The 25225-nt window shown below is 39.9% G+C and overlaps 1 protein-coding gene across 14 annotated transcripts in view; it reads left to right on the top strand.

Moving 5' to 3' along the window:
- Positions 1 to 25225, top strand: part of DYNC1I1 (dynein cytoplasmic 1 intermediate chain 1) — a 194306-nt gene that overhangs the window by 27449 nt on the left and 141632 nt on the right. For 8 of the 14 annotated variants that reach the window (XM_061350049.1, XM_061350047.1, XM_061350052.1 and 5 more), the window contains 2 exons: positions 12621 to 12680; positions 16637 to 16752. In XM_061350049.1, coding sequence (XP_061206033.1) covers positions 12621 to 12680; positions 16637 to 16752 — 176 coding nt within the window. The remainder of the gene's footprint in view (positions 1 to 12620; positions 12681 to 16636; positions 16753 to 25225) is intronic. The other 6 variants (XM_061350053.1, XM_061350061.1, XM_061350060.1 and 3 more) reach the window with 1 other exon arrangement.

Genomic DNA, 25225 nt, shown 5'->3' with positions numbered 1-25225 from the left:
GGACCAAGGTGTGATTTATCTGTGTGGGCCCTTTTCTCCCTGTATCCTTCACTACTCTTGTACATTCCCAGTTAGCTTTTTTACCCTACTGTGATAGGTTTGCATGGTAGCATCCCATTTATTGTTGAGCTGGTTTGTGTGTGTGTGCATGCAGTGAAGTCCCATGCATGCAGCACTTCTCTGCATTTTGAAACGTGAGAGAATCCCATTAGCTGAGTATAATGTTTCCATCTGCTCAGTAAACTGCACCAGGCTCAGCTGTCTTGGATGTATAAAGGTTAATGGTTGCCTTTCTTTCTGCAACAGCTTCATCTGTGCCCTTTCACTTTCTAACTTGCATATTTTGCTGCACATATGTTTAGATACCTGATTATTTTGTGGGCTCCCATAAAGGCAAAGATGATTGATAGGAAGCATTCTTCATCTTTTGCTACCTTCTATCAGAGGATAGTTATTTCAGTGTGGTGCTTTATCTGCTGTGAAATAAGGCAAGACGGATTATTTTGTACCGTTTCTCTTGCAGTCCACTGGTTTTGGTGCATTTGTCTGGCTACAGCTACTCATTTCATAACTATTGTTCTTACTTGGATTAATTAATGCTATCACAATTTCAAACACAGAGATGTGTTTGAAATTGCGCTGAAATTGGTTAGCTTCCTTCAGTGTAAGAAGTTACTTGCAGCAAAGCAGGGTCAGCCCTTAGTTAGATGAAGCTGTAAATATTTAATGAAAGTTCCAGTGAGAATGAGTTTGAGCATAGCATCAGGTAGCAGATAAAAGAAAAGGCAGATAAAAGATAAAAGGGAAATAATTTCTCGAAGAGGTTTTGTAGCAGTAATATGCTGTTTTTGTAGCAGTAGTATGCCCTAGAAGTTAGACTACTCTGTAATCATGATTGCCTCATCATCGCTATAGCTTTTATCTCTAGATAAAATACAGTACATGGGAAGCAGAACAGCTGCCTGTAGTGCTGGAGAACTTTTCTCTGAGGAGCAGTATCACCTCTGGCTTTGGCTGTTGGCATAACATTTTGTCCAGTATGTCAGTTCATCTTGCAGTTAGTGTGACCTCTGAGTGTGTTCCCTGCTGTGTTCCAGAGAACACAGTAGCAGCTGTCACATTAGGTTGGGTGTCCTTACTGATAGTTAAGAACATGTCTTTTTCTCTTGCATTCTATTTTGAAGTTTGCTGATAATATTAGTCTGCATTCATGTATGTTTTCATCAGATGTGATATGAGTTGCTTCCATTTACCATGCCCATTTTGAGGCATTTGGGTGCAAAAAGAAATACAATAGGATGTGTTTTCTTTCACTATGTTGATGTCCACCCTCAGTTTGTATTGGTCCAGTACAGGTAGAAACAGATGTAATTCCATGGGTTCTTTTTTTTTTGTCTGCAGCATATTATTTATTCATTTTGTATTCTTATTCGGTGTTCTGCTTTATAATGCAGTATCTAAACACACACATGAGACGTGTTAAATCTGTATTGCTTCATGTCTGACTCCATTACAAACATTTCTTGCTTCTCAGATGAAAGGGAGTAGATAGTTCTAGAGCACCTAGGCACTGAGTGTGTCAGAGCATGCCATTATTATATTCACCCTTTTACAGCTTTGTATTTAATCTTGCTCACTATCAGTCAAGTTTGTTGGGTTTTTTTTAGTAGAAAAGGCATCTTTAGTTGTGTTGTTACCACGTAATATTTTAAATCACAAAGATTTTGTTTGCTGATCTCTCATGAGCATGTCTAAATGTCACCAAGATCTTTAAGTTCTGTGCTTTTTAGGCTTTTTGCCTGCAAAGTCAGACTTGGCAACTCAGCTTTTATTTTCACTGTTTTACTTTTAAACAGTTACTGACCTAGTACAGTAATGTAACACAGTGATAAGCTGAAGAAAGGGTATCAGAATGCCATTCTCCCTTTTAAATATTTGTTTTGTTGTTTAATTAGACAAATGAAGAAGTCAAAAGAAGAAGGTGGATCCTGGTCTCCATTTATACAGGAAGGTTGAATTATTGTAGTAGATAATCTTTTAGAGTCCATGCAGCATTATTTCCTATCTTCTGTAACTCTAGAAAACATCTCTCATAGCCATTAACAAAACCATGTTTCTGTAAGGTCTGCTAAATGTGATGTTATTGCCTAGGGCTTACTTAGCTACTTATCATTAAGTAAATGCACTTGACAGGTTCTGTGCAATGATGCTGTTTTGTCATTGCTGCTCAGCTTTGCATTACCAGCATTTCATTGTGTTACCATGTTCACAAATGGTATGGATCCTTCCTCAGTTGTGACCAGTACAAGTGGGCTTGTGTTGAATTGCCTCAGGAGTAGCAGCCAAAACAGTAGCAGGGTTTTTTTATGGTGTCTTTTTTTTAAGGTCAGCTTATATGTACAAAATGGCCTTTAAATGGCTGTTTTAACGGCATGTGTGTTTCATAAATGGGCTGAGCCAAAGGGAAGCACAGAACAGTGTAACAACTCAGAGAGCAACAGGAAAGACTGAGGGAAAACATCTACATTATGGTGACCTTCACTTGAATGGTGTTTTATTCAGAAAAAAAAAGGATTGTAACCCTAGGGTTACTGTGTAGTGCAGACATGAGTCTTTCACAGTGGAGAGTTAAGAGGAATAGTTTCTTGGCTTGAGGTAAATGCCATAACCCATGGGATGCTGGTGTTGCTGCTCTTCTTTAGTGGCTTTGACCTTGATATGGGATGTTGCCATTACATGGTAAGGCAGAAATACACACCTCAGCTGTTAATTTTTTTCCAGTATAATTTAGCATGCCACCATTGTTAGGATCTCTTGGCACACATGTTTTATCTTACAGTTTCCAACAGTGTTAGAGGCCAAATTGTGCCTTAAGCCTTCTTGAGCTGAATCATGCTGGCATCTATGAAGGAGTGACAGTGCCAGCTGCCTCCCCCCGCCTGGGGAGACCCTGGCTATCTCAGCTATCTTTATTCTACCTTTTGAAGCGATGCTGCAAATCTCTCACGCTTTATACCCCCAGCCCATTTACAGAACAGTGACAGGGTGGGCCGGTCCTCCTTCCATGAGCACGGGCTGCTCAGGATGAGTGCCTGCTTGCGCACTTCATTGCTTGCCCTGCATAAGTTAGTATACAGGGATGGAGGAAGGCAGATTTCTTGCAGTCTTTTCCCTCCTTTTGTCCCTGCACAAGAAGAATCACAACCCTTCTCCTTTATATTCAATTTATATTTAGCCCTAGATATCTGAAGGCTTTCCCTGCCAATTTCTTTTTAGCCTCTAAACATAAGCAGACACCTTAGGGACTGATACTTGGCAGTTGATTTCAAGTGTCTGTATGCCTGACCTAGAAAGTAGGGAGTGTTTTTCAGTGCATGCCAGTTACAAAGTCAGAATGGTCTGTATTAATTAGAATCATCTGCAATCCTTTTAGCGTGTGAGCCTGTGGCATCGTTAAGGATTTTCATGCTTTCATTCCTGAAGGATGGATAGAGTTCATTGCTCCAGATTTTTGATTATTTTTCTCATTAGCAAGCATCTCCGTGCTATAAATTAAAGGAGAAGGAAAGATTGCCATTCCCAGGGTGCTTCATAAAGTGCCTTGGAAACCTGAGCCTCAGCTGCATCCAGAAGAAAATAATACTAATGTATAAAGCCCCACTTAACCATTTAGGTTATCAGACCAGCTGTAGTTACTTCTCTGTAGTTATTCCCAGACATATCATGAATGTATTTAGTCAGACAACCAGATGATTTTAAGGACTAAAACACTAATCCTCTTAAAACAACTCACTGCTAAAGTCAGCTCAGCTTAAATAGCTCTCTTGCATAGAATTTCATCTTGTTTTAATTAAATTATGTGTGATCACCTTCTATGTTAAACTGTTTAACATAGTTGAACTGGTACAGTTTGTGCATGTAGATGGTTTTTTTCTTCACTAGCCTATTAAAAAGCCCCTTAAGATATCCCTGTATCACAATTTTGTGTTTAATATGGAAAAATAAAAGGAGGCTCTGAGTAGCTATTTCAGTAACTCATTTTTCTTTAGGAATTTTCTCCAAAGCTGTGATTTTTGCTTCATAAGCAGAACATTTTGTTTTTCCATTTAAAACTGATTTTGATTCTGAAATTTTGGTTTTACTTATTTACTTTAATAATTCAAAATCAGAATAAAATTTCTGATCTGGTCTATTGAGAGTCAGGTAATTGGGTTATGAAAACTTCTGACATTTTTACTGTTGATGTGAAAAAATGTTGATAACTCTCATACAGTGACCTTTTGTTTGAACCTATTTGTAGCAAAACTTTCATCCCCTCTGGAATGATTCTGCTGTTTCTAGCACCAAATGAATTCTATAAACAAAACTCTTTTTCCACCTAGTAGTTACTGGATTTTAGCGCTGAAGCAAAAATGAAAATTTAGAATCATAGAATCATAGAATAGTTAGGGTTGGAAAGGACCTTAAGATCATCGAGTTCCAACCCCCCTGCCATGGGCAGGGACACCTTGCTCTAAACCATATTACCCAAGGCCTCGTCCAACCTGGCCTTGAACACTGCCAGGGATGAAGCATTCACAAATCTATCCCCTGCTGAAATCTATCCCCTTCTTCTTCAGCTGAATAATACAAGACCTAAAAATTGTAGGTTCCAGCCTTCGTGTTAGCTCTTTGACTCCTCTGAAAGGGTATGGATTGCCTTTTCTAGATTTGACTAATAAATGTGACTGTCTTTTATGCAATTTTATCTAAAGCCTTCCTTTATATGCATGTCCATCAACTCTGGATCAAAGTGTCCTAATGTGAATACTGTGGTTCCTTTAAAGCATCCGCAGGAACTGTTAATATGTAAAAACTGCTGCCAAATTCTTGCTTTACATTTGTGTTCATCTGAGTTCTGTTTTGTTGCATAGACTTACTCTTTGTATAAAAACCAAGATAAAAATACTGTTTTGAAAAAGAATTTTCAGGGTTTGCTACAAGAACAAAAAACTTGTGCCTCTCCCCCTCTTGAACGTGTTTTTTATTACTGCACTTTCATAATGGCAGTTCATGCTACCCAGCACTTACAGTAAAACTGTGTCTTCATGGGCTGAGGAGAAGCTTCTAACTATTTGACCTTCATTCCTCGCAGATCCAGCCTGCTGCTCACAGTGACCCTCCTGGTAAACCAGCATAGATTTGCAGACTAAGATTTCTGTAGTGATAGTATATACACTGAGAGAATGACGAGGCTCATTACATTGTCATGAAATTATATTCTGTAACATAGACCTGAATCAAAAGACGGACTTCAAATATACCAAATAAGTTCAGCAAACTGGATGAGTTTCACTCCTGATTTAATTAGTGGGATTCTGTGGAGTGGAAATCAGCAAGGTATTGGTCCTGTGCTATGTCTTTACAATTAATGGCGTTCCAGAATTGTTCATTCTGATTTAAAAGTCAGGTGGATTTTGAAAATCATTAAATACATTCAGCAGCATAGCCTTGATTTTAATTTTGAAATATACATGTGGATTGAATATTGTTTGTCCATGACTTTTTATAAATATACCTTTAAAAACAAGGGGGAATTTTAAACTGATGCCCTTCTGAGAAAGGCTGTTATGATTGCCAGGCAGCTGAATGATAGTGCTCTGCTCTCAGGGAGGTCATAGTTGCTCTTTTTATTGGTGAGACTGAAAGTCAGAGGTGTCAGCCTGCTTGGAAGTGTAAATGCAAAATCCAGGTATCTGGCTGTGCTCCAAAGTGGTGCCAAACTCCATATTCACTGAATGTATCATGGTATTTTATTTTATGATTAGCAGACCAGCTCTGGACACAGGAGCGTCAGAGCATACTGCTCTAAAGCATAAGTGTCTTGGTGAGAGGCACAAATCCTCCCTAGCTGCTGATAGCCATCTTGCTTATAATGGGCTTCAGAAAACAAGTAGCACAAGGAGGGTATTTTCTTTTTGCCAATCCTTTCAAAGTGGAACAGATCTGCAAAGCAGAGCACAGATGGCAGCAGAATAGTGGCTTAAATGCAAAGCATCAATTGAGGCAAGTGGTACTTTTCCATCTCTGAGTAGTAGATTTGAATCTTCTTTTCTTGATGTATTTTGTTTTGGAGACACACTTCAATACTACAACAGATATCAGAAAGTGAAAATTATAGTAGAGAAAATGAAGATTGTAAAAATCTAGAAGGAAAGGAATAAAACCAAGCAGCTTATCTATACACGTGCCTATTTTAAACATGTGCAGTAATTTCTCACCAACAATTTCTTAGTTGAGATATTTTCATTAATCAAGAGCAAAGTGGGAGCCTTGGAGAAACTGACACAACAAAATTGCTAGAACTCTTTAAAATTTTGTCATTTAAAAATTATGCAGCCTTAAATTAATTGTGGCAATATTTAGACATTAAAAATAATAAAAAAGACTGACTAGATACATGATGGATTATATATTGAAATTGCAAATAATACTGGATTGCAATTCAATGACAATATTCGGTGACAATATTTGATTTCATATTGAAAAAGGCATTCAAACACATCTTAAGCATTGTATTCTACCGATGATTTTAAAATGTGAAGGGTCACAGTTTTTAATGTAAACAGTTCTCCATCTTTGGAAATTGCAATCCAAGCCTGCATTTTAAGCACAGGGCTCCTCCTTGCACTGAAGTCAAAACCAAGAATCCTGTTATTCTTTGTAATATTGGGCTTTCTGGTTAGCTCTTTTTTTTCCTAATTCGCATATTTTTCTAGTTTCATTTGAAGTTACAAGAAAAGAAAACAAGAAGCATACTGAAGCTGGCAGGTTCTCAGGTCCCTCTCCTGTCAATGCAGATAGGCCCTTGGCTCTTCATCAAGTGCTAGCAGGGGGATGACAGGGGGAGCACAGACTCACACAACCAGGAGTGGCTGAGTTGGGAAGGCACCTCTGGAGATCATCTCATCGATCTCCCCGGTGCAGGGTCACCTAGAGCAGGTTGCTCAGACTGTTTCCAGTTGGGTTTTGAGTCTCTGAAAGGATGGAGACTGCGTGAACTCCCCTATCAGCCTATTCCAGTGTTTGATTACTCTCACAGTAAAGATGTTTCTTCTTATGTTTAAGTGGAATTTCCTTTTCTCGGTTTGTGTCCATTGCCTCTTGTCCTGTTAGTGGGCACCAACAAGAAGAGTCTTCTTTACTCACCCTCCCAAGTCACCCACCCAAATTACTTAGGCTGTCCCCTACCAAAATTCTTTGTAGACAACCTCCTCACAGCTGGAGTTTTAGTTGTGTGTTCAGAACTGCTGCATTAAACATTCTCCTATCTGTCTGTTTGTATGCAGAGAGCCCGTGGTAACCTGTTTCACTGTTGGACAATTGATTTAAGTGTCCGAAGACAGTATAAACACCCACTGCAAAGTCAGGACCCTCTACTATCACAGATGGGGAAAATGCAACTAGTCACACTGATATAATTTTAGAAGCATTGCTCTGGTAATTACTCAAAGCAAGGTGCTTTGAGAATTCATATGCTGTGGGTGAGTCCATATGCCCTGGGTGAGACACTCCTTCATTTCTGGTCTCTCTGTTTCTATTAATGCTCTGCTTAATGGGATTGGCCTTCGATCTCTGAAAACCTCAGCGTAGCTTAACCTGTGGAGTCATGACACATTCCTTCACTGTAATTTAGGGTTAGAAAGGCATAGAAGTGGCATATTTCCCATGCAAAGGGTCATTTTAGGACACTGCTGCAACAAGAGATTCTGGGTTTGGGACTTGTCAGGTCTCGTGGTGTTTTGTCTGTGACACATGTGGATATCTCAGCTCAATACATGTGGATACCTCAGACTCAATACACTGTCAGTGTTGTTTTCGCTGATCTGAAAACCACAACAGCCCTGGTGACAGGAGATGCCAGAATGTCGTGTTTGCTTTCCTCCAGTTTTGCTTGAAGGTGTGATTTGCAGTGTTGCAAAGACCTTTCTACCCTTCAAGAGGGCCTTGGGAAAGCAGGGTTGGCTCTTATTGCTGTGAGCAGCCTTTTCCAAAAGTGTGGATTTCCAGGCCTGAATGCTTTGACCTGGGAAGGGAGAGTGGGAGGAGAAAAGAAGTCATGCAGAACACATGTTCTGCAGCATCAGCAACAGATGAGAGAGTATTTGATTTTAGCTTCAAAAAGGCAAAGTCAGAAGTTGCCAGCATGTCACACACTGGTTGAATGAAAAGTGTTGGATTGGGGCACTTACCAGACCCAGGTTGTACTGCAATCTGAACATGATTCTAGATATTAAATATCATTTTATGATGGTGACTTAATAAGTATATGCATTGGCACTGATGCCTTATGTGTTTCATGTACTGTCATTGAGGCCAGACCCAAAGTTGCTTAAATCAGCTGAGAAGTTCTCATGGATTCCAGATGGTTTTAGATGACAGGCTCCATGGTTCATTAATGCATTCTGAGGTTAGGAACATTACAAAAGAGTTCAAGTATTTTATTTTAATTTTAGTTTATTTATTTTAGTCTTTTCCACATTTTAAATCTACATAATTGACATTATGCAATCAGAATAAAATCTTCTGGAAGTGAGGTTCCACAGGCCATCATAACAGATGGCACAGTGCCTGGTTTTCCATGGTAATAATAATACAGAAAAGGGAATGCTTCTTTTCAGATTCCTTTCACCTCCAGCCTCAGATTTTGCAATGGCCTGTGTCCTCTTAAAACTGTGCTCTGAGTATCTCCTTAATGCTTTGGGCAGGAATTCAGAACAGAAAATCTAACAAGTTGCTTTACCATCCAATGCTTTAATAAATGTATGACATCTGGGTCTCTTTCTCCCATGGGTTTCTTTCTGTATGTTATTCCCCTACTGACTGGGGAAAAAAGATGCATTGTGTCAAAAATTATCTGGTACTTCTTCAGTGCTAAGAGCTGAAACAGCACCACCATTAATACTGTCCTAAATACCTTGACTACTTAATGGATGATCTAGAAGTCCTCATTCCATTCATGCTGCCTTAGACCAATCTGTTATTCGATAATAGCTACAGCTTTTTATCGTACAGTCAGCCAAGGGCAGCCACTGTGCACCAAATGTGTAAAAGGAAGATTGATAGCAGGGCTATTGTTTGGCACTATGTGGGAGACTGATAGAGCAACCAGCTTTGAAACAAAGTCGGGTAGTTCTGATTAAAGCATTGTCTGTGCTGTGCGGGTGGTGGGAACAGGCTGATCAGCTCAGTCCTGACTGTGCTGCTCACACTCAGTGGGTTTCCAGGGTCCCTTTCCATGCCACGTGCACTCACTTTCCCCACTGGAGGAGGCTCGGCTCACATGGTCTGTAGGAGAGTTGTGGAAGACTGTAAAGTGAAAGGGAGCAATACTTTTCCTGGCTTGGTCTAATGCTCATTTCTTTCACCTGTAAAAAATGTTAAGGTAAAATATTTTGTATCTCTTCTGTATAGATCTGTGCCAAAATCCACTGAATCCATTTAGAGGGACTTTCAGCTCGTGCTTTCTGAAAGGACCCAGAGTGGGAGCACATATGCCTAGCTGCTGACTTACCGGTTAAACAGTTCTCCTATGCCAAGCACTTGTCTTCAGGGCCTGTAATGTTATTCCATCTGCCCCTGTCTTTGGGTGACTCGAAGTCCCAAAGCTAATTTCAGATTTCTTTTATGAAGAAGAAAGGAAAAAGAGGAACAGTTCTTCCTGAAGAAGACTGGAGAAAGAACTCCTGCACTAGATTTGAAAAAGATCAGCACCACTGTTTCACCGAGATCTGGTGGCATTTCACAATTCCCACTGAGAACTGTCCACAGGAGAGCAAGCATAACTGTGGTGCTCATCCAGATGATCAAGGAACATCATAAACTATGTTCATCACTGATTACGTTTAATTTCTGAATCTGGATGACAGCGCAGGCTATTCAACATCGTCTTTTGGTTGCTAATCCTCAAAGAATCTGTTTCTTTTCCAGTGTTATTACCATGGAAACTGGCTAAACTTCAGGTCCAGATTACAACTTTGCTGTTCACTCCCATTTTGATCTGCAGACTTTCTTCAGGTGTCTGGTAGAGGCAAAGGGCAAATCAGTATTGCTCCTTGAAACATATAGTCACTCCCTGTGCTCTATAGCCTCCAGTAAGTAAGTGTAGCCACTTGAGTTTTATGTCTCCTAGGGCAAGAGACTTGAAACCTGAAGATCTGCTATCTACAGCCTCATTTCCTGTTATGACATTGCTTAGCCAAGCTTGGGAGGGCAACACAGCAGATTGCTTCCTTATCTATTTTTCAAGGCTTTGCAAGTGTAACATAATGATGCAGAGGGAACAATTAATATCTGGAGCACAAATGTCGGAAATATTTCTCAGATGCACTAAAACTATTGAAAACAGGAGTGATGGAGGATTGCTGTTAAAATGTATGGTCTGCATGTAACAAATGATGACCCCCTAACCATAGGTTCTATATGGTGGGGATTCTCAAATTTTGAGGATTTGAGTGCTACCTTGAGTGTGTGAGATCTCCAAATTTATTTTGTTTAGACATTCAGCTGGGTGAATGTGCCCTCTCTTGTAACCTGGTCTGGATTCTTTGAGGTGGAATGTAAGGGCTGTACCTCTTTAGAGACCTGTTGCAAGCTCTTGTTTTAATCAGATGATGGGTTCTTTTTGGAGGAAGAGACTTTATACCTTGGGAGATTCTGTAGGGTTGAACGTGGATGAGAAATTAGTTATGTATGTTTTCTTTCAAGTGTTTGGAAAACCTGGATATGTATGTATAAGTATCCCGTATGTAGCTATAAGATTAGGAACCTGCATTTACATAGCAAGTCCTAATACGTGCTACTGACCTTGGTGATATTTGCAAGAGTAATTTTCACACAGGTAGCATTTTGTACCTATAATGCATTAGTCACTGATGCCTTTGCCTTGCATCAGGCATTCAGATCCTTATGTCCACTTTCAACTATACTTGAGCTACAGTCAAGTTACAAGTTAAAACCTTGTTCTTTATTACTGTGCTGTTCTGTCTCTGACCCTTTCTGGAGAATCCTTTCTGTATCACTGTAAAGCCTTTCATGCCAATACACATCGCTATGGATCGTAAGAAGCTGAGGGGAGTAAGTGCCCCTACACTGCATGGGAAAGCACCTTCGAATTACAATCCTTCATTACTTTTGTACGTACGGGGTGTTGGGATTGATTCTCTTTCACTCTGACACAGCAGAATGCAGCACATGCCCTTGTCTGTCTCTCCAGAGAGTGGGTTAACACTGGTAATAGAATGGGTGAGTTTACTAAGTACAGGAGGTAGCATAATTATATGGCTTTAAGATATCTATTTCTACCATAATTCAATAACTTGCTAGTTTATATGAGTGATTCATTGGCAGAGGTTGCTGTTGTTGCAGAAAGGCTTGTGTAAATAGCGTATGACTGGCTACATGGCTGGTTTTGGCTGAACCTGATAATACTATGTTCTCTGTATCCTCGGAATTTGTATTCAGAAGAAATAAGGGACACTTTTAATTCTGAGGACTATCAGCATGTCGGCATGACTTGCTGGCTTTAGTGTAGGAGTGTTTTCCTTTGCTTTGGCCTCTGATAGTGAAAGCAATGCATAATCTAGTGTTCATACTACTTGAAAAGGTGCTCAGGAGCCAAACTTGTGTTCATGATTCTGTCACAGACTCTGGCAGTTTTCTTGTGTAGGAGATGTGGCTTCCCAGGGAAGTTAAAGTAAAATTGAGAGCCAAGGAATGGGTGGGCACTTTTGGAAACATTGGCTTCAATATGTCAGTTTGTGTATTTCTAAACTAAGGGATTTATAAGTATTTTACAGGACTCCAGAAAGGCTCTGTGAGTATTTGCAAAGTCTTTCAGAGATAGTAGCATGGCAAGTTGCAGTGCAATGCAAGGAACATCTTCACTTCAGAAAACACCTAAGGAGCATTCATGCATTTGGTGACAGTCTTATAAGACAGCAATCTATTATTAAAACACTGTCATAGATCTGGTTTCCCCAGATGTATCATTCCCGTCTTCCCCAGAAATTTTATCTGGAGGAAAAGAAGAAAAATTTGTTTGTCCCAGATGCACCCAGAATGTGTCAATCTTGTGTCAGTGTGCCATTTGTTGGCACATGCACTATGGGATGCTCGTGCCCAGAGCACTGTTTTACAGGGTGGCTTACTGTGCAAAGGGCTAGACTCTTCAGTGGAGTTCATGGCAATTACACCCTATCATAAAAACGTGATTACAATAAATTGTGCCTGCAGATTTTACAGAATATTGTGAATGTGTCAACCACAGCTACAGAGTTAGAAATCTTTCTGAAAAAGGAAAAAAAAAAAGTTGCGTTAACCAATATTTGAAAGGAAACACAGTTTCTTTCTTTCTTTCTTTCTTTTTGTACCAAGAAGTTGTAATTTTAATGTTACTTGCCCTGACAAAGTTTGGCATACAAACCTTGTTTAACATACTGTGGCTGCCCCTGCACTTGGAGGTTGAATGTACTACATAGAGCATGTAACTAATAAGATGGGGTTTTGTTCATCCTTTCAGTTAATTCTGTGTGTTCTTTTTTCCCCTCCCCTTTGTGCTGCACGGCTGATTACCACCCTAGGACCTTGCAATGGGACACAGACCCCTCAGTGCTGCAGCTCCAGTCTGACTCTGAACTTGGGTATATGTCAGCTCTTTTTGTTACTCATTTATCATTTCTTTGCAATAATTATGTTGAAAATGCTTCTTGGTTGAGCTGTTTTTATGTGGTTCTCATTTGCTTTGTTGGCTCAAAAAGACCATAATTTAAGTTTGCTTTTTTTTAGTTTAATCAATAAGAAGCTTCAGCAATGCCATCTTTGTGGGGAAAAAATCCAACTATTTAAAGAAGCTCGTGAAAAGATAAGCTGCTCTTCCTGTTGCCTGAAACACAATACAAATAACTATTTCATTACAAATGAAATGTTATTATTGTGGCACTTATGTGCATGTACAGTTACATTAGTCTCATTTGTACCTATTGATTCAGACTTTTCTCTCTGAATCATTTGCAAGCTACTTTTTCCGCTCCTTCCTGTCTTCCATAGTTATGCTGTTCCCATGTCGAGTGGCAATTTCCCCTTTTTCTTTAGGAGCTGTATATGGGCTTATAATTGTGCACTTAAATATGGTCATACTCCAACAGTAATTGACATCTTCGTTGAGTTTAGTCTAATCAAACATCTTTTAAAATTGTATTAGAGATAAATTAATATTTTCTAGTTTGGAATGGAAATCCTCTACACCAAACGTCTGAAAAAAAAATAGTTAAACAATTTATAAATGCCTACCTGCAGAGATATTTAGGATAAACTGTTCTCCTAAAAGGGACAGGTGGAAGTCCCTCACATTCTTCAGAACTTGAGTCATAGGCAAAACCAAATCTCTGTGTTGAAGACGTTACCTATAAGCTTATGAGCTTGCCTACCTGAGTCTTCAGGCAAAGTTCCTATGCTTTTACTGGTTCATGTGAAAGTCATTCACCATTCTATTAGAAAAACAACAATTTCCCCTTAACTACTAATTAAGGGTCCTCCCAGATGCATTTAGGGATGTTAGGGTTATTCACCACGAAAGATCAGAGGGAGTGAAACGTATCCAGGGAACTTTCTAAGCAGGTTTCTTCGCAACCAGAACTTTTAGAAATGTTTGTAATTTTCACCTGAGTGTGCCTTCAAATAGATGTAACTTCTAGAACCTTACCGAAAAGGTAGAGTTTTTTGAGCTATTCTAATATACAGAAACTTTTTAGAAATCTCAGCTGCCCTTTCCCAGTAGTTCGAATTAAAAGATGAGCACTTCCAGGAGCAAGGCAGGTTCCTTTGACTTGCAGCAAGATAACCCTCTATTTAGCCACAAAAAATCAATCATTTATGAACAGTCTGTGCAAAGACAGCAAAGCAGCATGCCAAAGAGTAAATCCACAGGTATACTCTGTAATAGGAGTCCTACCCCTTTTGAAAGAAAACTGTCTTCAAAAGCAAGGCAGAATTAGAGAGAGGACCAGACTTTCCTCTGATGTCATGAGACTAGATTAAGAAAAAGATACCAATAAAAAAGAAATCCTGCACTCAGCAACTAAATTATGTGTGTAGCAAAGCAATTCTAGCTGATATCTTTCTTCTGGCACCTACAGACAGAGTAATCAATTTTAATGTGTGGACTTTAGTTACAGTCCTACTGACATCCTATAGGCAGTTTTGAAAGGAATCCTTCAAAGCTTACATGCTCTGCATGATGAATATTCAGCAAACTGTAAATTACAGGAATTGTGAGCACCTCAGATGAAAAATGGGGATGGGAAAGCCATAGAAAGTTTAATGCTGCCCTAAAAAGAACTAGAGACTGGAACATTACAGTCCATATTTGGTAGTCTGGATAGGATGCTCCAGTTGTACTTAAGTGTTTGGGACCAAGGGCTAGGCCAACTTTTAGTTACACAAGAACCATTACAGGTTCCTTGACAGGGGCAAAAAAGAGCTGAGACCACCTTCCTTCAGATGAAGAAAGTTCTCCCTGTCTTCATTAGTAATTACCAGGATATGGGTGACACCAGGCATTTGTACAGGCACCAGCAATTCCTGAATCAGAAATGTTCTAGGTGAAAAATTCCACACATATTTTCGGCACAGTGCTCTGGGTTATAACTCACTTCTTGGTTAGCAGTCTACAAAGAGGTTAACCCAAGTAGCAGTTAAATCCAGCTGTCTATTAGGATTGATGTTCCACATCCTCAAGCAGCTGAGGAGATATGGAGTGACCTCATGTGAAACTGTTGCTGGAATTAGGTGAGGCTCTAATTAGGCCCAGATTAAACACATAATTAATTAGAGATTATACTTAACCAAGACCACTGTCAAGAAGTTCTTTCAATGCAGGAAGCTTAAAAATCTCAGTAAGTGGAACCAGTAGCAGGGGACCGGTTACATGGAAAAGTCTAACTGAACAAGTGGGTCGCACAGGTTGCATATCTGCTACTGAAAGAGGGAAAAGCACATGAGATTTTGCTTGAATTTACATAAACCCTCAGTTAAAGCAGCTACAGAAATGTAGTGCGACTGAGAATTCTGTTAGGTAAAGTATAACACAAGCTATAAGGTAGAAGTTTTCCTGTGCCAGCTAAGGGTGCAGAGGTATTTTTCTGTAGGATTTTAAGGCAATAATATCTTTTCTTCATTTTGGCAAAGTCACAGATGGTTAGAAGAGTCTTAGAAGACTCAGAGCTGTAACAGCTCTTTCTGTTTCTATGTGTTACAGTTGACTTATACTGATTACCTGCTGAATCTAATTGAATTCATCTTAATAACTCAGCCAGTAAGTTAGGTTATAACAATATATAGCTGATGTAGCATTAATGCTGCCGAAGAGTTCAGTAGGTGTCACCCCAGGATAACAATTTCCTTTTGAGACACCCATTTCCTTTACAGACATCCATCTTAATTGAATACCTAAACCATTGTAAATTAATTAAATCAAAACCCCTTTGACCTCTGTTCTTCTGACAATCTGTAAAATACAGCAGATATAGATAATGTGTGTGAATTTTCTACTTTTCCGAACTGCTTTCTGTATGACATGGCAGTTCAGAAACACTGTATCCATGAATTTGTTCCCCATAAATACAGAAGCATGCTTCCATTGTTGATGTAGGCAACTGGACTTATTTAGTTGATTTGTTTATTGTGTGCCTAAGATGTACACATAATAATGGGGATGTACACATAACAAGATACTCTTTTCTCTGCTGAAAGTTGGCATTTTTTCCAGTAAAACACTTGAAAGTAATAATTTATTTATTCTTTCCTCCCTACAGTCAAATAGTAGTCAGGAAGTAGATTGACTTTTTCCCCACACTATTGAATGAACTGTGTATGGCTAAAAGTGTTCATGACTGTGTTCAGCTGTCTTTCTTCTTTGTCCCTTAGCCAGTCACAGTTATTTGGCTTTACTGATTTATTTCGCATGGATTATTTAAAGTAAGGGAAGGAGTAGACAAAGAAGGCTATACTTGCCCTGTTCCAGCTGTGTCTTGGAGCTTCTCTCCAATCTTTGCATTAGGATTCTACTAATCATAAACCTATACCAATTCCACTACTAATGACTCCTGTGGAATGGAGAATCTCCTTTTTTTTTTAATGGAAATTACCTACCTTGCCAATTAAAGGCTTTATTATTATTCTCAGGAGAACATCTGACAGTCCTAATCCAGCCACGTTTACACTCACTGTGCCCTTTCTGCTATTGTATATCTCAGACTGATGACTAACTCTTTTGAGTAGGCAGAACATTGTAGTAATGATGGTACGAAGCAGATTTTTGTTGTTACAAGGGGCGCAAGCAGGTCATTTCTCTCTCCCATTTACAATCCCTCTCAGCAGCATGATCAGATGAGTTCAGTAACTCTGTTATGGCAAGTGGTTCCCAGGTTAATTTTACTCACTGCAATTAAGTACTTCTCATGCATAGTGTATTGTGTTTCATCTTAGCAAACATTGAAGTAGTTTTTTTAATCCGGTTCATAAAAGTAAACACTCTTGTTCCTGCTGCTGGTTTAGGTTTAATGTGACTAACCTTTTGGTGTCATATATTCCATCTTAGACGCAGACTGCACAAACTAGGGGTGTCAAAGATTACCCAGGTTGATTTCTTACCTCGGGAGGTGGTATCATACTCCAAGGAGACACAGACGCCTCTTGCCACACATCAATCTGAAGGTAAGATTTATTACTATTTTTTTCAAAATAATTTCTTTGTAAAAACTATTCAAGAAAGAGTTAAAGAATGTAAGAAAAATAATAGTAAATTATAATATAGCTACTTATCACATATTTTCTGCAAGACTGGTATTGTTTATGTGATTAATGGCTGTCCTGGTGAGAATAATTATAATAATGACTTTAAATTCAGGTGGAACCAAACTACTTCTGCTTTACAATGGGTTGTGCTTAGATAAGAGTTTAATGAGAACATATTTTCAAATAAATCATTATGAATATAATTAAAACAGTACTTTATTCCAATTTTCTTGCTTTCTCAAGGAAGTTATTTTCTGTGCTTCGTAAATAGGCAGTGATGGAAAGTGTAATTGTGTCTCACTCCAGTAGGTGAGTCTTAGAAGTTACATTTTAGATCTATGTGCTGAAAAAGGAGGCTTAGATACTTCGATGTGGATGGTCTTTCTGTCTGCTGACAGATATATTATCTGTACTCATGGAGCTGTTTATTAGTTGTTTGGCTTTCCTGTTGACAGGTAAATACGTGGAGTAGCTAGTAGTGGAGTGCTGTTCTATCTTTTGCCTACACACTTGCCAGTGTTGTACTGCAGAACACTGACTGCAGGTCTGTTGAAACCATTTGTAAAGCTGTTCATTAGCCTGATGTAATTTACACTACTACAAAACAAGTAGCAGAAGTAAAATTGAAGGCAGTCTTGACAGCAATTTTTGCTGTTAACAACAAAAGAAAAGTTTACCAGTTAGGTACTTTCGTGCAGCAGCTATTGTAGAACTTCACCAGGCTCCATACAGAAGAAGAATCAAGTAGGTTGAAAAAGGTGTGCAAGTAAATCTTTCTAAATATAAGTTGCTGTCAGGGAGGATGCAGTGATAAAAATAGGCTGCTTTTTTTCTGCAACTGGGTTACCAGGTCTGCCTTCAGGAAACCACAAATGAAAACTGCTGAGCTAGATACTCAGATTCTACTGTCCCAGGCCACAAATTTACCCTAGTCGTCTGTTATCTCATATAGCACCTTCAAGCATAGGCAAGCTTCTTGCTTGGATGCTGCTTCTTGAGCAGCATGTCCTGGCAGCTTTGCCTTCTTGGAGGGAGATGCTGCCTTAGAAGCCTCCCTAGTTCAATCCATTTCATCTCTGCTCATCCCTCCAAGGGCTGCTGAAGCCTCAAAGAGATGGGAGATTTCCCCTGAGGCATTGATTTCCTGGGTAAAGACCAGTAGGTGCTCAACGGGCATTATCATGGAGTCATTGTTAGATTAGATGGAGAGGATGCCTGTCCTCCCTGACACAGGGCCTTTATCCAGTACAAAAGCCTATGGATATGGGGAATTGAAGACATGGCTTTGGTGTGTTTAGCTCTTTCAGGCCCTTGACTGCAGCACACATTAGCTGGCATGTCTATGTGAACAGGCCAACCTCTCCAATATCACCTGGTCACTTCCCTCAGATGTATGGGGAGAGAAAATTTAACTTATATTTCCTTTCCAATCTGTTGCTAGGGAATAACATTAACTTGGACATGAATATGGCCCTGCATTAGTAAAGGAGAGTCAGAAAAAGCTTGTTTAATCCATCAAAGTAGTATTTAATTGAAACCCTCTAGGGGATAAATAAACTGTGATTTCTGTCTCCTGGGTCTGATGGAAATGAATTGTCAGGTTTCCAATCTCCTATGCCTTTATATGAATGTTGAGCCCTTCATGCTGTCACTCTGAACATGAACAGCAAACAGAGGGAATTCCTTGGTAGAACAGGTTTGAAGAGAAGTCTCTATGCTGATCCTATGCATTCACGTGATAAAATATAGCCATTATCTTTTCAAAATAAATTGTTTGGCCATTACTATGGGTATGTGACCGGTTATTCAGATGCTGAAACCTTGCAGTTTGAGAAAAGAAAAAAAAGAAACCCCTTATTTCCTCAGAGGAGTCTGAGCTTTCAAAATTCAGTCTTTGCTGCCTGCCTTGGACACTGGAAATGTCAAAATGCAGAGGTTTAGGATGAGATTGTCACATGCTTGCTTCTGGTTCAGAAGACAACTAATAAAGGGATACAGCACTGGTTGGAAAGGTCTTTCCTATACAGTTAGGCCCCCGAAAGAGGACTTGGAGTCCCTTCAAAGTTCTGCAAGCTTTCTGAAATGTCAGTATCAGGTTTTCTGCACATTGGTTCTCTAGAAAGAAAGATACTCTGGGATGTCTTAGACCTACTGCTGTTCTGAAGCTCAGTGGATATAGGCCTTTGTGGAAATGGCTGTTCTGCACCAAAACTCATAAAACCAGTAAAGGAAGGTTTCACTGTGGCAAGTGCAATGTGGTGCCAGAGTGCTAGATGCTATGAGCACTGAAGTCTCAGCTTGTCAGCTGCTAATTTTAGAAGAAATAATGTGGCATTATTCTTCACTGTATAAAAACAGATTAGCTCCTCTTTTTTCAGAAGAGGTAATTCACTTTATTTCAGAGGAATAATGATGTGTCATTTCCCCCACCCGCTCTATTATTTAGGGAGATGTGTATATGCATCATTCAACCCTTTGATCACAAGTACCTAATTCTTTTGCTTTATTTAGGTCACAGTAAGCTTCAGCCTTTTCTTCCTTGCAGGATGACTTCAAAAACACCCAGATCTTGGCTCTGGAGCCTGAGGAAAAAAAAAAAAAAAGCACTCATTACTTTTCCCCTCATCCTTCTATAATTGAATTTGGATTTAGGTATTCATAGGCATTGAGAGACGTTTCACTTGTGCTGCTTTTTCCATTCTGGAGTTGATTAAGATCTAGACTATGCCAAGTGTTTTCTGAGAGGCCTTTGGGACACATTCCTTCACTGTACAGAGACTCTCACATTGCCCCATGTAGCTTTCGATTACCGGACCCTCCAAAGCACTGCAGAACAGCCCTTTGCTGAATGACACCTAAGAGAAAGCAGCAAAGAAAAGCCATGGCCTGACCTCTGCCCAGGATGAATCCTTCCCTGCCATACAGCAGTGGAAGGAGATCTGTATGTCTGCCTGCAAGCTACCTTTTCAGATAGGAAAACAGCCTGCACCTTCAAGCTCCAGCTTACTGTTCTCCTGCTTGCTAATGGACAAGGAGGTAAAATCTCAGTGAGGAAAACATCACACTGCTCATGCACTGGGAAGGGGATAATCCTCTTATCTGTCTCCCTCCAAAACACAGGGGCAGTAAAAAGGTGAAAGTCTGTGATCTCTCTGGCTTTACTGGCCAGTGTCAGGAATGTTGTTATTCCTCTTTCATGAAGTACAAACTACTTCTTCATTGACAAAATGAGATGGTTTCACTTTTCTGTCTTGCCAGACTGTCACTGTGAATAGATTGTTCTGAAATACATTTCTGAAAATGTGGATCCCATATACAGGGGGAAGAAGATTTGACTTTCTAGAACAAGGGACATCCTATGTACTTCACCTGTTTATCATCTTCAACAGATGGTTGTTCATATGGGGGAAACAAATGTGTTAGCATACTCACCCCCTGAGCAGGATAACCTCATCCTACCTCACAACTGTTTGCCCAGTTCTGGCAGAGAATGCAATTCAGGACCATTCTCCATCTGCTTCTCTACTGTACTCAAACACTGAGGATATTTGGGCTATTAGGGAAAGAGGGAAAAATAAGATTTTTACTCCATTTGGAAGTTGACAGGAATGGAGTGGCAAACCAGAGGTGAAACTCGAAAACAGAGGTGAAACACCGAAACAGAGGTGAAACTCCAGAGGCTGGGTTGGGTTCTTCATTTCTCTGACACTGTAATTCTCTGAACTGAGGTTCCTCAGAGCTAACCTTTTTTTAAAGCAGTGATGGAGAAGAGGGGAATTCCACTCACAGCCTAAGACTCACAAACTGAAATACACGAGTTTAGGAATCTCTGTGTGATACCAAGTGCAAGTGACTACTGTAGGGTGAACCAAGACTTTCTCTAGGTGCCACTGACTGCATTGAGTAGTTCTTCACTGACTAGCTTGACAGCAGAGAGCTTCATGTAGGCATATTAATGTAGGTTTCTCATTATTGAGTAATCTGTGTATGACTGAAAGTGTCATACACTGGCTGTGTGTGAGGGCTCTGGCCTGCTCTGAGTTTTGATAATCAGATGAGGAGTTTCCTGTGACTAGGACTGACAAGCCCCAGTGTTATGAAAACAAGTCAAGCTTCTGGAAGTTCCATGATAAAATCCATAGATTAAGTTATTTTTATGTTTTATTATTAGGGGCTGAGATTTTCAGGTTTAATCATTGTGGAGCTCTGGCTCTGTTTATCCTGTAAGATAATGTGCAACAAACCTCTAGCATGGCAAATTCTGTATCAGGCCTGTTATGCCTTCCCATGTCTGCCTGTAGCACAGCCTTAGCTTTGTGAGTGCATGCTGTACTTAAGAAAATCCAGTCTCAGAATTAAGCAAAATCATACTTGAGCTTTCCCATGCCCAATCTGTCTAGAGCTCACAGATCAGAAGCTGGGGGTTAAGTTAAAGAGCTTACTTTGGCTTTTCTGTTCTGGAGAATCTTAGAGCTCACCTCCAGTTTGAGGAGAACAAGACAAGTCTTGAACCCTTCATTTAATGAGAAATGCAGATGCACATTTGTGCATCACCATAAATGCAACATATGTATCAGGATACATGGAATTACGTGTGATAGAAAAGTATTGGACATAACGTGGGGGAGGGGGAAGCAGAAACCTTCTTCTGTAAACAAATGGTAGTGTTGGAAAGCAGAGCAGAACTGGAATAGAGATCACTACTAAACAGAAGAGACAACGTAAAGACGAATCAGTGTTAAATCAGAAGTTCTGTTTTTAAACAGACATAGCCTTAGTACTAATGAACACTAATTCTGTGAGAAATGTGCTCTATTTGTCTATTCTAGTCAGTACCCTGCATCTGTGTTTTTAGTTTCTATAAAAATCTAGTTTCCCTTTTCTTCTCTAATCTCAGTCCATCAGAGCCATACTGTGGATCTCAATAGCTGGCATAAACATCCTAATTCAAGACTGCTTTGTTTGATTAAATCAACAAAGCTTATTTTGTACTGTTGTACCAGACCGTACAGGATTGGATGAGACTAGAACGAAGCGGAGCAAAGATTTGAGGCATTGCGATGGAAAACAGTCTTTCAATAATTCCATTTTATGCCTGTCACAACTGCATCCCTTTTCTAAATAACAGGATTTCAGTGGTGGAATATTTATTTATTTCATTTAAATCTGCCATAAGAATCCTTCAGAGGCATTCAGGCTGCGCTCTCTGGTGGTGAAACGATGAACCGACGCGTCGTTCTTAAGGGGTGATGGAAGAGAGGGAGGGAAGATGGGAGGCTGGCGTTACCTGCGAAAAACACTCGCCTCATTTTTTTGACTGAGGCAAGAATTGTGTTAATGTAAGTGCTGATGAAAGAAGTGGGAGAAGAGACCAAGATTTTATATAAAAAGTTGGGAACAAAGAAAGCTATTATCTAGAAATATGCATATATTAAAAAAATAACTAAATAAAGCCTTAAAAATTCAGTTATAGGTATTGTAACAAAATTCCAGGGGGTAATGCACTAGTGAAATCAACTGCAATCTTTCGCTCTTGCCAGTCTCTCCCTGAAGTACAACTGGTAAAGTACAGTTTCCAGGACAGCCACATCAGGCAGGTACCAGTTGTAGTGGGTGTGTTTTCCACTCCTAGCAAGCTACAGACATTAGGTGTATGCCACTAAAGGCTTTCATCACCAACTAGCTCATGATAGTTTCATGTAGTACAGAATTACGATAAGGGCTTGGCTTTGGAAAATGTTTTTCTGTGTTTTTTGTTGTGCAGAATAATATATTTGACACTGACAAAGTTTCTTGTGGGAGGAAGAATGAAGAGGCTGTACTCTGTGGTCATGCAGCTTGGTGTTTGAGGGCAGGAGGAGAAATCAGGTGTCTCATCTCCTGAAATATATAGCACATATGGGCTAAAATAGGATTTCTGTTGGTCAGTTCCACTCCATTTCTAAAAAGTGGCCTGTTACATCCATGATCTATTGGTGTATTTATCAGTGATCATTGCTGCAGTATTTGCTCCCATTTCCTGTCTCTCCTTCCACATCCTCTCTAAAGACTTCTGGGGAAGGGTTTCTCTTATACTCAAGATGTTTTTCAGATAGTTTTCACCAGAGAACCCTCTCAATGTTAAACTGTTTTGAACAGGCAGATCTGAGAATTTATTAAGCATCAATAGTTCTCTTGGAATTATCTACTAAGAACTGATTTAACAGAGAGAAGATTGGCCGTGGTCACACACAGTAGGAGGTCTGAGGAAGGAAAACTCCTTAAGGATCTTAGACTTTGTCCCTCATCATTTCATTACACAGGGACAGAGTAATCTGACTCTTTGCAGCTCTTCTGCAATCTTAAAATCCTGGGAAGGTCTTCTGAAAGCCAGTCCAATATGCATGGGAGCTTCCTGCTCCAGAGGGGCCCAGGCCTTCTGTAGACCATAGTTCTCTTGCACGCGGTACCTCTGCATTGAATGCAAGCCCAAGAAGCACATCTAATAATCCTTTACAAGCGTAGAAGGAGAACAACAGACTTGTCACAACTGTGCTTGCACCTTCTCTAAACCATTCAGGCTCCAGAAAATGAGGAACAAATAAGAAAGCTTAACTACCTTCTCAGTAGTTCTCAGGGAACCAGTTGCAGGCTGAGCCTGCCTCAGAGAGGGTTGTTGTGCAGCTGTCATTCTGTGCATGGAAGGAATACTGCTTCAAAGCATCCACAGACAGCATGGAGAAGGACCATGCTCTACCGCACTGATGATCCTTGCTCTGTGCTTTTAACAAGTGGATCCCATCCTCCATCCAAGAGGTGGGAGGCTGCTCAATCCTAGAATAAACAAAAACTGCTGTAGTCAGCCCCCTTGTGCAGAACTCAACCTGCTCCTTTAGTTCCAGTGGGAAATATGTAATTGAATGATCATGGTGTCACTTGGTGGAAAACAAAAACTCTGATATTAGCAGCCTTGACCTCAAACTCATTTAACTAGCCACAAGTCATCTCACAGTGCCTTTGACCCATCCTTGTGTCCTGACATCTGAAACCAGCAGTGATCTGAAAGAAGCACTGTAATACCTGTATGCAAATTGAATCCTTTGTTTCCTGGAAATGAAAACCATACTAGCTATGTTTTACACGTGAACAACTGCCATAGTTAGCTGATTTGTTATGTGTTCCCCTCAAGTAATCAAATAGTTCTGAACTAATTTGCAAATATATGACTGTCAGTATGTTACAACTGAGCTTTAACATGAGAACAGAAGGAAACTGTCCCAGTAATGAATAATGATTTCCGCAATCAACAGTCAGTGAAAAGACAGTGGCCAATTTTTCTCTATTTTTATAGTTTATAGTTCTCACTTTACTGTATGTATCATTTCAGTGATATTTGAATATACTTTAAATTAACAGTGTTGTACATATTACAGTGCTCAGATTAGAAGTCATAGATATGGAAAATATAAAAAGGGAGAAAGTTGGGTTAACAGTGCTTGCAAGAGAACAATGAAGACACAGGTTTGTTTTTTCTTCAGAAACAAAGCATGATTTTTCTTACCATCCCTGTAATTCCTCCTTTAGCCTAATGGATGATGCCTATTGAGTATATACAAGAAAACTAATACTACTGCGTGGTTAGTAACCATCGGCAAACTCTGGCTTTGTAACATGGACCAATCTCTACTGGAATTAAAGCCAAGATTAACAAAAATCTGTATTGCAGAAGTAACAGTTATTAATCCTCAGCACTCTAATTAGCACTTAATCTTTCTAATCCTGTAAGTAGACACAAAATCAGGGCTGAAGTAGACACAGACCATAATGTGGAAAGCCCTCCATTAGCAGTGTTAAAAAGATGTACAGAAAAGAAACCACTGTTGTGTTACTTCACACTTCTCAATTTGTTTCTTGGCACTTGTGACTCAAAGGAAGGAAAAAGATTCACATGCCAAAATCCCCTCCTGTTTTAACCCATGCTCCTAACGTACTGAGTCAAAAATTATGCAGCTGAAAATTCTCCTGTTCATCACCTCTACCTCCAGTTCTATAGATGAGCCACAGTTTAAGAAGCTGGCCAATTGTGCCCTCCTATAGCCTCCTTTAATTGGATCATTTCCATAGGAGAGGTCACCTGCCTTGGCTAGAGTGTCAGCTGCTTGCCATCAGACTAACTAGAGAAGGAGCCAAGAGGCTGTGTTGGGTAGAATGGGGAGGGTTTGCCACACCCCACGTTGTTACCCTCCATAAGGATGAATGGGGATGCACCCCAAACTGGGTCTTTGTTCACCAGGTGGATCTTCACAGCCTGGCTCAAGGACCTGGTCAGAGCCTTCCAAAGGCTACCCTGGTCCCCCCCTTCTCCCTCCCAAGAGCTGCTCCCAAGGTTGTGTAGCACCATGCTGTAGGTATT

The sequence above is a fragment of the Neopsephotus bourkii genome, unplaced genomic scaffold (assembly GCF_033783945.1).
Source record: "Neopsephotus bourkii isolate Nb327-2 ecotype Australia unplaced genomic scaffold, CSIRO-AGI_Nbou_v1 NB_479, whole genome shotgun sequence".
In the NCBI taxonomy this organism is placed as follows: domain Eukaryota; kingdom Metazoa; phylum Chordata; class Aves; order Psittaciformes; family Psittacidae; genus Neopsephotus; species Neopsephotus bourkii.
Note: the sequence above shows the minus strand (reverse complement) of the source record. Positions and strands in the feature narration are given on the sequence as shown.